Below are 15291 nucleotides of genomic sequence, written 5' to 3' on the forward strand. Positions count from 1 at the left end.
CCAATTGTTTCCATTGACTCATTCCAAAGTTGGGTGTGGAAAAATTTGTGAAGGGGATGTTTCTCTATACACCCACAGACCTGGCCCTAAAGACAGGTAGTAGTCACCTGCCTTCCTAGCCCTAGAGAAGCCCCTGGCTAGCACTGACAGGCTCGCCTCCATCTCCCCCACCCCCCCAGCAGAAGAATGGACAGAGGAGTGAGTCAGGAAGGCCCATTGACAGGTGACTGCAGTCCTGTGGGTGGGGGTGATGGCCGGGTCACCTACACTCCTCGCCTTCAAGAAGCCTAGCTGATTTTAAAAAAGAAATTCTATTATGCCACATTTGTTTTTTTAAAAAAATATTATTTAATGCCTGTGCTTGGATTAGTGGTGGTCTGACTTTGAATTCTTTGAGACGACTCCACCATGACACATCATGAAACCGCAGAGACTGAACCTCAACAAGAGAAACACAATGTCAAGAAAGCTAGAGGAAGATCCCAATACACTGGTTGTCTTCTCCTCCCCCCCACAAGATGATTAATAGACATTAAAAGACGTCGTTAAACTGGATGAAAAGGCAAAAAAACGTTCTTTTTTAAATTTCGAGTTCCAGATTCTCTCCCACCCTACTCAATGAGAAAGCCAACAATATGGTACCAGCTATCCACACAAAATTGGGTAAAACACTTCCGTGTTAGCTGTAGCGCAAAGCAAAGTGAAAGAGAGTTACCTTTGGGTTTGCGTGCGGAGTTCACTTCTCTGGAGATGTTCTCATCCTGAGTCTTTTGGAATTGTCTCACATCATCGTATCGATCAGAGTAGCCAAGCCCTCCACGGTTAACTATCATTCCAACGTTACTGCGCACAGTGATCACCCGGTTCTTCTCACTCCACTTTGCATTGCTTCGTAGAGGTCCTGCCATGCAGCTTCTGGAAGCCCCCCTGCCTTGTCATTTCCCACAGCGCAGTTGTATTCCATTACATTCCCGTACCACAGCTTGTTAAGCCATTCCCCAGTGGGTGGGCATCCCCTCAATTTCCAATTCTTAGCCACCGCAAAAAGAGCTGCTCTAAATGTCGTACCTATACGTGCTTTTCCTTTGACCTAGGAGTGGTATTGCTAGGTCAAGGCGTATATACAGTTTTACAGCCCTTTGGGCACAGTTCCAAGTTGTTCTGCAGAAGGGTTGACCAGCTCATTACTCCAGCCGTTCATTAGTATACCTTCTTTTCCCTCGTCCTCTCTAGCATTTGCCATTTCTTACAGATGGGGGGTGGCACCTCAGATTTGTTTTAATTTGCCTTTTTCTAACTAGTGATTTGGAGCATTTTTTCACAATGAGATAATTTTAATTTCTTCTGAAAACTGCTTGGACTTAACAGGTGTATCATCTTCCCTTGTAGGATATAAACGCTTTAATCTTGAATCCCTTATGATTTTTCTTCTATGTTCACCTTGTTAGGCTTCTCTTGAGTCTTGTCAAATTTCCTGTGATTCAGTTCTGGTCTCTTCATCAGGATCGTTTCAAAGTCCTGTTTCTTGAAATAGCCAGTTTTTTCCCCTGAAGGATTATACTCCGTTTTGATGGGTACTCCATTTTTTCTTGGTTGTAACCCTAGCTCAGGGATGGGAAATCTTCACACTGGAAGACCACATTAATACTTAGCTGTAATCAAATAAGGCTGCATTCAAGAGACTCCAATTAGACATGCTTAAAAATGTACATTATTTTGTAAAAATCTACTCTGCACTTGATTTAAAAAATGAAAAGTTAACCTTTTAATGACTTTGCTGTGTCTGCTTTTTGCTGGAAAACATTTGAATACTTGTCTGCAGCATGGAAGTCCACAGTTTCAGTTGACCTGGATAGGTATCAGTCATGTGCCACCTTAAGGGCGTCTTGATTTGAGTTAGGCAGGAGAATGTAGATTCGCAGCAGTAAATGGCTGAAAAGCAAGAAGGCATTTTTACGCATGTTGCCAAAGGCGTGGGTATCCTGCTGCGCTTTTCCATATTTCAACTGGGAACAATGACTTTAATGTCATCTACTGGGAGCTCAGTTCCATGTGTAGTTCTTTGGGTGCCTTGGTGAGATCACCTAGGTGAGGCTGAAATGCTCATTGGAGCGTGATGTCATGCTTCTCAGTCATTGAACCTTTTGTATTCTCCAGGTAATAGGGCTGTAATAAATGCATATTCGTCAGATGATTCACATAGATCATCCTGCGTCAGTGGCCTTTGCTAACTAGGGAAGGTGTTCAACCGAAATTTCCTTTGGAAGAACTGTTTTGAAAAAGATACCTTGTTTTGAAACACTTGGATTTTTTGCCATGTGTCATAGATAGACTTTTACCTTGCAAAAGAATATTCAGGTCATTTGATTTGATGTATCACCCAGAAATGCAGCATTCCTATAGAAATCTCTCAATAATTCACCGTGCTGATTCTGTTCTTCAAAAAATGTATTCTTGCAGAGATAAAATTTAGAATGGAAGCTCATTGAGGGCAGGGACTGGCTTTTTACTTGTTCAGGGGACTGCTGGAGCCAGTCCAGGTTCTTTCCCTGATGGTTAACATTTCTATGTAAGCATTTGCACATCAGAAATCGGCAAAAATCAGGGCTTATCATCTAGATGATAATGCAGATTGAATCTGTCATGCATATGTTTGTTTTATGGAGAGCTGGTTGTTAAACCCTGCATCCCCCTGTTGTATTTGTGTCCTCAGCACCCAGCACAGTGCCTGGCACATTCTTTCTGACTGACTGTCCTGGGAGGATTCCCCCTTGAGGCAGAATCCTTACGGACAATGATGACTTACTTGAGCTCATTCCTCAATGACTAACACACTCCCACTAGGACAAACCCTCCCAACCCCAGTGACTCTGAACCCTGAGCTGTCACCTGCCCCCTTATTTCCACCCCCTCAATAAACCACTATCCCTCCCCCCAACTTCCCACTCTAAAGTTACCTGCCCTCCCACCGTGCTCTCTGGAATGCTTGGTACACAGGTAACACTTTCATTTTAAATCCTTTTCCTTCTCCACTCCTTCCATTTTCTGGCTCTTGCTTAGATTGGCTCCCTCCTCGTGACCCAGCTTCTTGGCCTCCTACTCTAGCACTGCACTGGCTGCACTCCTCATTCTCCTAATTCACTAGTGAAGGTTTTGGGCAGTGGGAGACTCTGCTTCCCGTTGCCACTTGCCAGCTCCCCTCTAACACCATCCCTTGGTGACACTTTCTCCCCTGAAGCCCATAGACCCCTACCACGCAAGATTCCTATAGCTGTGGACTACAGCCTGCAGGACATTCTCCTTCTTTCTTCCATAAGCTCATTCCCTGGCTCACAGTCCTTCCTTCCCCAATTCCTGCCCTCATGCTAGGGGACTTCAGCATACATATTGACCCTCCCTCAAACACTCAAACATCCCAGAACCTCAACTTACTCATGCCCTTCTCCACCCACCACAGCCACAGAGATAGTCCTACCCTTTATCTGGCCATCACTCACCTCCATGTTTCTATTAAATTCTCTTTTCTGTCACAATCTGTTTTCACTCCTCCTTTCTACAGCCAAACCCTGTTCTTCACTTCCCCTGTGACATCCATCCCCTCTGCCTCTCAGTCCTCTTCCAGGCCATCACCCAGTATGCTGTCTTCCCTTGCGCATCCTGACCCTTTTCTGAACCACTTCCATTCTACCCTGTCCCCTTTTTTTTTTGCAGGGGGGAAGGCAGGGCAATTGGGGTTAAGTGACTTGCCCAAGGACACACAGCTAGTAAGTGTGTCAAGTGTCTGAGGCTGGATTTGAACTCAGATCCTCCCGATTCCAGGGCCGGTGCTCTACTCACTGCGCCGCCTAACTGTCCCCTCCACCTCCACCCCTGGTCCTCTTTTCTTGAGTCCCTGTCCTAATTATCCTATAGTTGATCGAGCTCTTCCAAGCCTTAACCCCAAGTGACCCCCAAGGGTCACTCCAGCATCTGCTTCCTTCTCTCCTATCCACTTGCTACTGAACAAAGATGGAGAAAATACAGAAACTGTTCTGATGGGATCCACATAGCCTCAAGTGGAAGGCAATATTTTTTCCATTTCAGTTCAGTAAACATTTATTAAACACCTACTATGTGCCAGGAGGCAACTAGGTGACTCAGTGCACAAAACCCTGGGCCTGCAGTTAGGAAGACCTGAGTTCAAATCTGGCTGGTGTGACCCTGGTCAAGTCACTTAACCTTCTTTGCCTCAGTTTCCTCATCTGTAAAATGAGCTGGAAAAGGAAGTGGCAAGCCATTCCAGTATCTTTGCCATGGACAGTATGGTCCATGACATCACAAAGAGTTTGACCTGCCTGAATGACTGAACAACAAAGTAAGCCAGGTGCTGTGCTAACCAATTCTCTATCCCACTTATCCCAGGGACTTTTTCAGACCTTTTCATCCCTCCTCAAACCTTCCAGGGCTCCCCTTCCCCTCACCCTCTTAGCTAAGAACCTTGCCTCACACTCTGTTCGCCTGAGGGTTCCCCCTTGTCCCTTCCTCCTCATCCACCATCACTCAGGTGCCTCCAGCCACCACCTCTCCCTCGTAGGATGAGGTGGCCCTTGGAGCCCCCTCCACATGCACAGGTGAGCCCAGTCCATCCCCTCCTTTCCAGCAGATTGCCTCCCTGCCATCCTCACTCACTTCAGTCTCTTCCTGGCTTCTGGCTGCTTCCCTGCTGCATGCAAACATGCCCATGTGTCTCCATCCTCAAAAAAAAACCAAAAAGAACCTTCATTTGATCCTTCCCCAAGAGATTGTTTTAGAGCTCCCTTCTCTTTTGTGGCTAAATTCCTTGAGAAAATTGTCTCCAAATGGCTCCTCTACTTCCTTTCCTCAAACTCCCTCGTTGACTCTGTGGTCTCTGGCTTCTGACTTCATTGTTCACTGACCGTGCTCTCTCCAAAGTTACCAGTGGCCTCACATCGAGTGGCCTTTTCTCAGTTCTCATTCTCCTTGACCTCTCCAGCCTTTGGTCACTCTCTGCCTACCCCTCAAAATGCTCAGTATTTCCTCTCTAGAGCTGGCACTTTCTTATCTGTGTACATGCTGTCTCCCCCTATCGAGTGTCACCTTGCAGGGACGAGCTTCACCTAGTGCCAGGCACTTAGGGACAGAGCTGTGATTCTGTGATCTAGTGAACTCCCAGAATAGGAACATCCCTCTAGCAATGTAGGTCTGCATTTTCTGTGTACTTTAATGGTCTTCAAAGTTGACCTCAAGCACTCATTGGGGAAGTAAGTTGCCTGTGGTCACATGCCCAATACATGTCAGAGGCAGGGCTTCTTGGCTTCAAGCCCTGCTCTCTACCAACCATGCCACTCTCCCTCTCACTTGACACATTGTAGGCACTTCATTTCCTGTCAGCTGAGATATGTGTGTCTGTCTATACATATATAAATATTATTGTGGCCAAGAGAGGACCCTTGGCTCTTCAAAGCTCTGCCGGTTGAGTACAGGCTCTGGCAGGTCTTACATTCTAGCAATGCAATGAATGGACTTTGTACCAGTCCCTGGAGGACCAGCCTAGCCAAGGGCAGAGACAATAATCACTTCATTACTACTGTTGAATTCTTCTGGCCATAGCAACTCCCAAAGCACCTAAAAGCTAGACTCTCCCTCTTTGTTGGCCAAATGGTGAAATCACACTTCCTCAGAGTGGAAAGAGGCAAGCCAGACTCTCCCCTGGGCTTCTCTTGGTCATCTGCCCCTGGAGCGGTCCCATCCCTTCTGGCTATCCTCCATGAAACAGCAGCTCCCCAGCGAAGGACCAAAGGACCGATGCTGCTGTGGGGAGACATCCTGAAGTCAGTCAGCTTCAGGAACATCGTTGATTTGCAAGCATTTAATTCAGGTGACATCAGGCCATTCTTAATGAATGGCAGAGCCTTGGGGTGAATAGAATACCAGACTCTGAGAGTTGGAAGGGGCCTCCGAGGCTGTTGAATGGAATCCCCACCTTGGTAAGGGGCTGTCCAACTTAAGACCTCTGGCTATGGGGAGCTCACTCCCTTCCAAGGAGCCCACTCCCTGCTGGGACAGCTTTCTGTTAGGAAGGTTATCCTAAGGTCAAACCTCAGTTGGCCCCTGTTGGCTTCCAGCCTTTGTCCCTGGACTCTACTCTCTGGAGCCAAAAAGAATAGGGCTAATCCCAAACCTGGATGGTGGTTAACCAGTCCTTCCTGAGCCTTCTCTACACATCTAGTTCCTTCAACTGATCCACGTCAGTGACTCCCAGCCCTCCACCAAACTGACTGTCCTTCTCTGGACCTTCTGCAGCTTATCAATGTCCCTAAACCATGGACCTCAGACCTAAGAATGAAGCTTTAGGTGGTGTCTGATGAGGGCAGAGTAGAGTGGGATTATCAACTCCCTACTCCTGGAATCTAAGCCCAAGATCCCATTAGCCTTTGGAATTTTAGAAATATCGATCCTTATGAAAAATCCAAGATGGTGCCTCATCTCAGCTCCCCACTCTGGGCACCGTGGTCTAGTACGGAACATTGCCTTAGGATCTGAGCTAAAATCAGCCCCTGCTCCTGCCCTGGGGTGATCCTGGTCAAGTCCTTTGTTTCTTCACCTCAAAATAAGGGTGTTGGATCCGATGACCTCCAAGATCCTTTCCATCTCTAAATCTGTGATGCTCTAACCTTCAGCATCCTCACTTGTCCTTCCACTTTCAAGCTGTTATCCCCGTTTGGAAGGTTTTACTTACAGCAAATCTAAAATTTCCTCCTCCCAACCTCCCCTCATTGATCCTGACTGTGCCTCCCCTCCCCCCACCACCCAGGACCAATAGAACAAGGCTGATCCCTCTTCCCCGGGGCCAATCCTGCAAAACTAAGGGACAGCAACAGTGTCCCCTCTGAGCCTCTTCCTCTTCAGGTTGATCGTGTCCAGCCACTTTCAAGTGACCTTGGCATAGTTTGGTTTCTCCCTACCTCCCCATGTTGGCCCCATGTGCCCCTGGCCTGCTTCTGAGGTTTAATGTCACTGGCCATAGAATAAGGTGGATAAGGTTTGAGGGATTTCTTGAAAACCTTTGCTGACGTAAGGGTGATGACCCCATCCTCAGGGGTCAGGTACGGCGATGCTTACTGGCCCAATCGGGAAGGCCGGAAAATAAGAATTCGGGGAAAAGTCAAATATTATAAATTTATTTGGGTCATATATTGCAACCTCTTTGGAAGCTTCTGAAAATTCAAGCAGAAATCCATACACTTCCAATAACCTTGTTTTTACTTCCAATAAATAGACTTTTGTGTGTTTGTGAATAGATAGATAGATAGACAGATAGATGTCTTAATTAAGGGAGCATTTGAGCAGGGGGTTGTTACATGTGATACTGCATTCCTCGCACATAGGTCTTCCAAGGTGGAAAAGATGCAAATGAAACCAGATTGAAGGCAGACCCGTCTAAGAGGCATGCATGCAGATGAGACACATCGACATTCACTGATAGCACAAGCTCTGGAGAGGGGAACAGGCTCCCCGCAGTGAGCGAGAGGGTGGAGGAAGCACGGGACGGACCGACGTCTGTCTGTCTGTCTGTCCGGCAGCACTTGGCAGTGGGGACGGCGACGCAGCTTAGATCGAACAGTTAGTTACAGAATTGGGGGGATTCATTACTGAGTCAAGGGGACGCAGAGCATGAAGGGCAGGGGGAGGACATGAATGGGGGAGGGGCATGAAATGACATTGTACACATCACGTGGTCGCAGTTTGGGTCCTCTTTTTTTTTTCTTTTTATAATATAGACTTTTAAAATTCTTTAGCAAATAAAATTCTCATGCACACAAGTGTTTCAAACACAGAAAGCAAATCCATTGATACAGGTAATCCAAGCAATGTTGTGTGTACGCGTGTGTGCGTGTATGTGTGTGTGCGTGTGTGTGTGTGTGTGTGTGTGTGTGTGTGTGTGTGTGTGTAGCTGCAGACTGAAATGGGCAAGTCCTGGTCCGCCCAGCCTCATTTCTGAATGTCACATTGTAGCAGTAACACAATGGAAGGGTCGCTCTTGGCCGCTTCTTTGAACTCGTCCAGCGTGATCTGGTCGTCTTTGTTCTTGTCCATCTTGCTGAAGATCTTGTCCACTCGCTGCTCCGGCGTCAGCCCGTCCTCATTCATCTTCATCATGATGACCGTGCCCACCATCTTGTAGATTGCCTGGGAGAGGGGAGGGGGAAAAGCCGGAGAGAAGGAGGTCAGAGTCCAGCTTGGCTCCACGGGGGCAGCACTGGGAGAGGCAGCCAGATGGCTTAGAGAAGGCAGGGCTGCCAGACCTAAGGGTCCTGGCCAGGACTCTGGACGAGGCTCTTAAGCTCTCAGTGCCCAAGTCAAGAATCAAAGATTGTAAATTGCAGAAAAGGAGGGAGTCCATATCCCGATTATCCTTACCTCTACCTGGAACCCCCTTCCTCCTCCTCCTCCTCAGCACCCTCTGAAATCGTCCTCCTCCTGCCTTCAAGACTCAGCCTGGGGCTGCCTCCAGTGTGAAGCTCACCCAGACTCTCCCCACAGCCCAGGTTCTCCCCTTCCTCTTGTTCCTCCAAGTACTCTGTCTGGACCTCTTGACTGCCTACCTCAGGTCACCCTGATTCATGTACAGTTGAATCTCTCTTAGCAGAGCAGCTAGCCTTTATAGAGCAACCTTTACAAAGCACTTTTCGTCTCCTTGGGTCCTTCCAACAACCCAAGGAGGCTGGTGCTATTAGTAGCCCCATCTTCCGGGCGAGGAAACTGAGGTAGGCCTGCCCAGGGTCACCCAGCAAGTGTCTGAACTCAAGCCTTCCTGGCTCCTAGTCCAATTTCCTGTCACACCATGCAGCTTCTAAAGCCTGGCCGCCCCTGAAGGCAGCCTCTGTGGGCTATCTAGTCATTTCATCTTTGTGCCCCTCCTCCAACCCGCTGCACACAATTCCCAACTCCATAGACTTTTGGGGTTCTGCCCCAGAATCTCTGAGACATCAGGCATTCAAAGATTACTGACAACTTCCCAGGTGATGAAAGGGAGGTTCATGAGCTTAAGGAACTTGGCCCAGGTCTCACAACTAGCAAGTGCCTGAGGCAGGATTCAAACCCAGCTCTCCCAGCTCCAAGCCTATGCCATCTGTCAGGTGACATTATCTAAGAAATGCATGTGGATTAAATGAACTCAGGGAAAGAGAGAGGCTTTGGGGACAGAGGATCAGAGGAGTTTATAGGGTCATTGAGTCCAACCTCTGCATTTTCTGTTTTTTTTAAAGTAAAATCCTTTTTTTTTTCTTCTAAGGCTAGGGTGCCCGTCTCACCCAGACGGCAAATGCAGGAGGCATGGGGGCTCCCACTCTATTAATGCTGATCTTAGATAGGATACCTGATGGGCGTCACCCACTGCAGCTCAGCACTCCTGAGCCTTAGCACCACTCTGAAAGCTGGGATTACTCCATGAGTGTCAGGCAGACCTGAGTTCAAATCCTGTCTGAGACCCTTACCAGCTATATGACCCCGGCCAAGTCACTCCACCTCAGTCTGCCTTAGTCTGTAAAATGGGACTGAACTCAAGGGTCCGTTCTGGCTCTAGAGCTATGACCGATGGTCTGGGGAGCAGAGGAAGGTCTCCTCAACACTGGCCTCACCTCGATGATCTCCAGCATCTCCACCCTGGTGATCTTGCCGTCACCATCCAGGTCATACATGTTGAAAGCCCAGTTCAGCTTCTGCTCGAAGCTGCCCCTGGAGGTGATGGAGAGGGCACAGATGAACTCTCGGAAGTCGATGGTGCCGTCGCCGTTCTTGTCGAAGGTCCGGAAGGCGTGCTGGGCGAACTTGGAAGCATCTCCGTAGGGGAAAAACTGCAAGGGATGACGGAGAAAATAGTCAGAAAAGAAGAGAAGAGGGGAGGGGAGGGAAGGCTCCTGAGGATGCTCCTGCGGCTATCCACAGTGGAGTGAAAAGCACAGCTGGAGGGAGGCAGAGGTGGCGGCAAATGTCAGAGCATAAGCTGCCGGCATCCTCCACCACAAGGGCTCTTAGCCTGGGCCTGCGAAGTGCAATGGGAAATCTGTACACTCTCATTGCAATACAACTTTGTAATCCCCTGCATTTCATTGGATGCATTTAAAAACAATAGAAACCTTCAAAAGATGGACTTTTCTCATCCTCTTCCCAGGATCTCTCTGAGAGATGTTTGCCCCAAATAATCTCTTTTGGCTTCTGCTCCTTCCCACAACCACCAGCCAGGCTGGGATAGGCAGAATGGATGGCGAACCCCATGGGGTGATGCCAGGACCCTCATGGAAGGCCCCTGCCCCCTAGATCCTGGACCTCTGAGAAGGGTCCTTAGGCTTCGCCAGATTGCCAAAGGGGTCTGTGGCCCAGAAAAGTTGAAGAACCAAACTCCTGCCCTGACACAACCCCAGGAAAGAAGAGGCATAAAGCCCTTTCAAGTAAGAGTTTCCTGGGTTGGGTTTTGGTGGCTCAGGTTTCCACTCCACCCCATTATTTATTCATTCATTCATTCATTCATTCATCATTAATCCCCCCATGAGCAAGACTGTGCAGATGCTGGAGGAGATACAAAGTCCAGGTCAGACCCCTGCCCTGCCACCATGGTTTACTGGGAACAGATGCTGAGACACAAAGACAGCAAATCAGACGACAGGACCAGGGAAAGTGCCAAGTACTCTGAAATCAGATTAAAGCCAGCATTTCTAGGAAGAAAATGGGATGAGAGGCATCCAGGCATTGGGGCCACACCTGGAAGGTGAGGTCAGGGGCCAGCAAGCACTCCAGCAACTTAGCTCGTGATTTCAGGTAAAGGTTCAGTCATGACCGGAAGGCTAGTGACCATACCACTCAGCGCCTGTGGTCTGTGCAGAGCGAGAGTGAGGGGAACATCTGCCTACCTTGAGGCCCTTCTCCTCCTCATCTGCCACTTACCTTCCCCTGCCCCCTTCCCAGCTCTCCTTCATATATTGTGTTCCCCTACTAGAATGTCAGCTCCCTGAGGGCAGGGACCATCTGTATCCCCAGCACTTAGCACCGTGCCTGGCTCAGAGTGAGTGCTTACAAAATGCTCACTCTGTCTATCTATCTGTCTATCCATCCATCTATTCATCTCTCCATCATCTTTCTCTATCATCTCTATCCATCTTCTACCTGTCATTCATCTGTCCATCCATCCATCCATCCATCTACCTATCTACCTATCTACCTATCTACCTCTCTTTCTATCGATCTATACTAGGATCTCAGGGAATCCTCATTTCCTGCCTTCTCTAACCAGGAGACCTTCGTTCTCATGCATCTCTCTGGACAGGCTCCACTGCTAAGCCTTCTTTTTCCCTGTGAGGGGCAAGTCTTAGGCTCCCTCCCCCAAAGAATGGACTCTGAACACATGGCTTTGGGGAGCATGACTGCACGTGGGTGGCCATCCAACCTTCCTCTTCCTGTTGAGAGAGGGAGAAAGACGAGCCAGGTGCAGGATTCACACTCCTCACCATGGCCCAGGTGAGTTAACAGAAGCTGCAGACAGGGGTTGAAGGTCCCAACCATCCTTGATCCAGGACTATAACATATCCAGTGATAATCAAAGTTGGAATCTAGACATTGAGGAGCACCCAGAACTGGGAGCTAAGAGTACTCAGTTTCTTATCCCCATTCATCCACAAACTTGTGGCAACCAAACAGGCAGGCGACACATCACACTTAATCCTTGGCAAGCCCCCTGTAGCTGTGCCCCAGGGCTCTGTCTGTTCCTGTCTCATCTCCCCCTTTTCTCTCTCTCTCTTACTCTCTCATCAGCTTCCATGGGATCATTTCCAATCTTTATGCATATGACTATTTATCTCCCAAGTTACCATCTCCCATCATCCATGCCAATGGATGTCTTCTGGGCAGCTTAAACTCATCATGCCTCAAGCAGGCCTCATTACCTTTCTCCCCAAAGTCCCCCCTCCCACTCTGTGACTTCCTTATTATTGTCAAGGGTACTGCCATCCTCCCGGTGACCCAAGTGTACCCTCCCCTGCATTCTGGACTCCTCCCTCCCTCTCACCTCACAATCCCAGCAGATGCCAAGCCTTGCTGACTTTTCCTCCTCAACCTCTCTACCAGCCATCACAGCGGTGTGGGATCCCACCCTTTCTCCCCAAGGACTACCTTCATTTCTCTCCCTCCAATGCACCCTCTACCCAGGCACCAAAGTCATCTCCCTAAACTACAAGTCCTTTGAGGTCCCTCTTCTGGTCAAGAAGGTTCACTGGTTTCCGAAACCCTCGAGATGAAAATGCCTACTCCTCTATCTAGCAGTTAAAGCCCTTTGCAAGGGGCTCGAGATGACCTCTCCAGGCTGACGTATTCTCTGCCCCGGACTTGCACTCCAGCCAAACTGGCCAGCAGACCCAGCCCCTCCTCCTCCCTCCTCCAACCACTGATCTTGAGTCAGGCCTGGTGCCACTTTCTTCAGGAACCCTTCTGGACTAGCCCAATTCCATGCAGAACCAACAACAACCTCCCCCAACAGGACAAAACAAATGTGTGCAGAATAATCCATGAATATCCCATATCCCCAGAGAGAATGGAAGCTCTAGGAGGGCAGGCAGCATAGAAGTGGCTATTTACAGCAGTTTGGATTCAAGTTGGGGCCCTGCTACCAAGAAGCCATTTGGACAAGTTACTTGACTTTGCTGATCTCAAGGTTCTTTGTCTGTAAAGGGTTGCTGTGGGGTGTGGGAAGGAAATGTATTAGAAATGGGCATCATTACTATTACTGAAAGGCAGGTGTGGGAAAGAGCTGGTGGATTGGGGCTGGGGATCTGGGTTCAAAATTCCACCTCCATCGCCTAGCAGCTGTGTGACCCTGGGAAAGTTAATTAACCTCTCTGAGCCTCAGTTTCTCATCTGTAAAATGGAGGTGATACCTTCAGTATGGACCTTCTAGAGTCATGAGGATTGAAGAAAGTAATCTGTTGAGTGAACTGCAAACCTTAAAACAGTAATTAAAAACACAAGTTGACTGTCTCAGTTTCTGAATTCACCAAGAAGAAATCCCTTCGTGGGGTCCGGTGGTCCTGGATGGGTTCCCTCCTTGGTAACATGGCTGGCCTGCAGGAGGGATGGGGCAGTGCATTGCAGACTCAAATTGCCCTGGAGGGCCACAGGCTTTGAGGCTGTGAGGACCTTGTAGGAGCTGTCTGGAACAGGAGCATCAGCGGTCTGGGACTCCGTTTCCTCCTTCGTTAAGTGAGGGGACTAGCCTAGAAGGCCTCTCTCAGTCTCTTCCAGTTCTAAGCTGTAGGCACCTGGCAAACCTAGTGGGCTCGAGCCTCCTGAATGAGCAATTGGAGTGTGGCTCTATGACCCCCTGTGTGAGGGCCAGCAGGTCTCACCTGAGGACTGAGCAGTCGATAGCAGGGACCTGGAGAGCCGTGTCTGCCTTGGCCTCTCGGGGAATTAGTGACTAATGGACAGGAAGTGAACTGATTTTTCAATCCAAGCTGGTCTTAATTAGATTTGAAAAAAAAAATGGATTCACACGTGGTGGCCCCAGCCAGATGCCAGGCTGAGGCTGCAGCCAACTGCCAAGCAAACAGTTGCTTGGGTATGGATCCCGCTCACTGTTCTTGGTACCTGGAGAAGTCAGAGCCAGGAATAGGGTGCTGTGGGGTGGAGGTGGTGGTGTTTATTCTTCAGTCAGTCAATACACATTTACTAAGAGCCTACTATGTGCCAGGCACTGTGCTAAGCACTGAGGGTACAAAGAAAGACAAAGCAGTCTCTGCCCTGGGGAATGCCCAGGCTAAAGGGGGAGACTATGTACAAATAATGCTTATACGTCCCTGGGCAGGACAGATCAGACATGAAGGCTAGGAGGAAGGTGCAAGCATTAGAGGGAACAGAGAAAGGCTTCTGGCAGCAGGTGGTATTTTGTCTGGGACCCGAGGGAAGGCCCAGAAGAAGTGAGAGCATTGCAGGCATGGGCCCAGCCCAAGGAAGACTCGAGAGATGGAGGGTATCTGTGAGGAGCTGCTAGAGCTCCAGCAACCGATGGCAGGTGTAGAAAAGCCTTTCCCCAGCCTTCCCAGCACCCCGGCTTTCTGCAGGGTCAGTCAGAGGAAGTTTGGGTGAGCTGAGCAAATGCCAGGGCAAGGGGTGAGGGGAGGGGTTGGTTAGAGCATGGAACAGAGGACGGCTGGCCTGGGAAGGACCTTAGAACACAGAGAGGCAGCCTGGAACAGAGGATGGGGAACATTGGAGCTGGGAAAGCCCCTAGAATCCGGGTCAGAGAATGTTAAAGCCGGAAAAGCCTCAGAGCTGGGGAATGTGAGAGCTGGGAGGCACCTTAGGGCACAGGCTGAGAAGGGTGGAGCAGGGAAGGACCTTAGCATGTCCAAACACGAGTGTGCACTCCTACAGCAAAGCCCTCTGCAAACGTCATGTCTGAAGGGGTAGAGACTATTTTGACCTGTTTTGCAGATGAGAAAACTGAGGCTAGATGGAGTATGTCACTTGCCAGCTGAGGGGGATCTGAGCCCCCAGACTCCAGGTCTAGAACTCTCTCTCTTTGCCAAGTGAAGCTGCCTCCACAGACGCAGAACATGGAATGCTGGTCTTAGAAGGAGCCTTATCTTCCCTTCCTTTTACAGAGGGCAAGGGCCAGGTAAAGTTCACTTTCCCTTCTAACTGCTCAAAGAACGCCCCACCCCCAGCCCTCCCCACAGACAGGGGACATGGGGGCCTCTGGATGTCACAGAGGTCACCTCACTTTAAGGCTATGCAGATCCCCAACTTCTGTTGTTCTTTTAAAACAGAGAGGTGACTCTGTGTGACTCCCAGCTCAGAGGGGAGAAGAAGGAGGTGGCCTTGTGCTCAGAGGGGCATCAGAGGCATGAGACAAAGTCAGAAACATGAATCAGGCTAGTGAAATCCTCCCGAGGGGCCCAAAGCAGGCTCAAAGTGGCAGGAACCAATGAAAAGTCTAAGAAAAACCCCTGGCCCATTGGGTAACACGCCCCTCCTCTCCCCTTCCTGAGACTAACTCTGAACTACATGCAGGGTCTGTGAGAGACAAATATGTGGATACAAAGCCATTCACACAAGAGGGGAATGTTGCTTAGAAGGCTCCAGGCCCCGACCTGAATGAAGGCCCTGGATGCCTCTTCTAGCCCTCAAACCCAGACTTAGCTTCCTTAACAAGAATGGCCAAGGAGTCCCTTAAGGTTCTGGGGTAGTCTTTCCAAGGATCTCTGTCTGTCTGTCTCTGTCTCTCTGTTTGTCTGTCTGTCT

The 15291-nt window shown here is 49.2% G+C and overlaps 1 protein-coding gene across 1 annotated transcript in view; it reads right to left on the bottom strand.

Moving 5' to 3' along the window:
• Window positions 1-7165: 7165 nt before the first annotated feature.
• Window positions 7166-15291, bottom strand: part of VSNL1 (visinin like 1) — an 86252-nt gene continuing 78126 nt past the window's right edge. The window contains exons 3-4 of the mRNA XM_036748241.1: window positions 9642-9857; window positions 7166-8190 (exon numbers count right to left, since the gene is read on the bottom strand). Of these exons, the coding sequence (XP_036604136.1) occupies window positions 7993-8190; window positions 9642-9857 (414 nt within the window). The 3' untranslated portion in view covers window positions 7166-7992. The remainder of the gene's footprint in view (window positions 8191-9641; window positions 9858-15291) is intronic.

Source organism: Trichosurus vulpecula, chromosome 3, assembly GCF_011100635.1.
Source record: "Trichosurus vulpecula isolate mTriVul1 chromosome 3, mTriVul1.pri, whole genome shotgun sequence".
NCBI lineage: Eukaryota > Metazoa > Chordata > Mammalia > Diprotodontia > Phalangeridae > Trichosurus > Trichosurus vulpecula.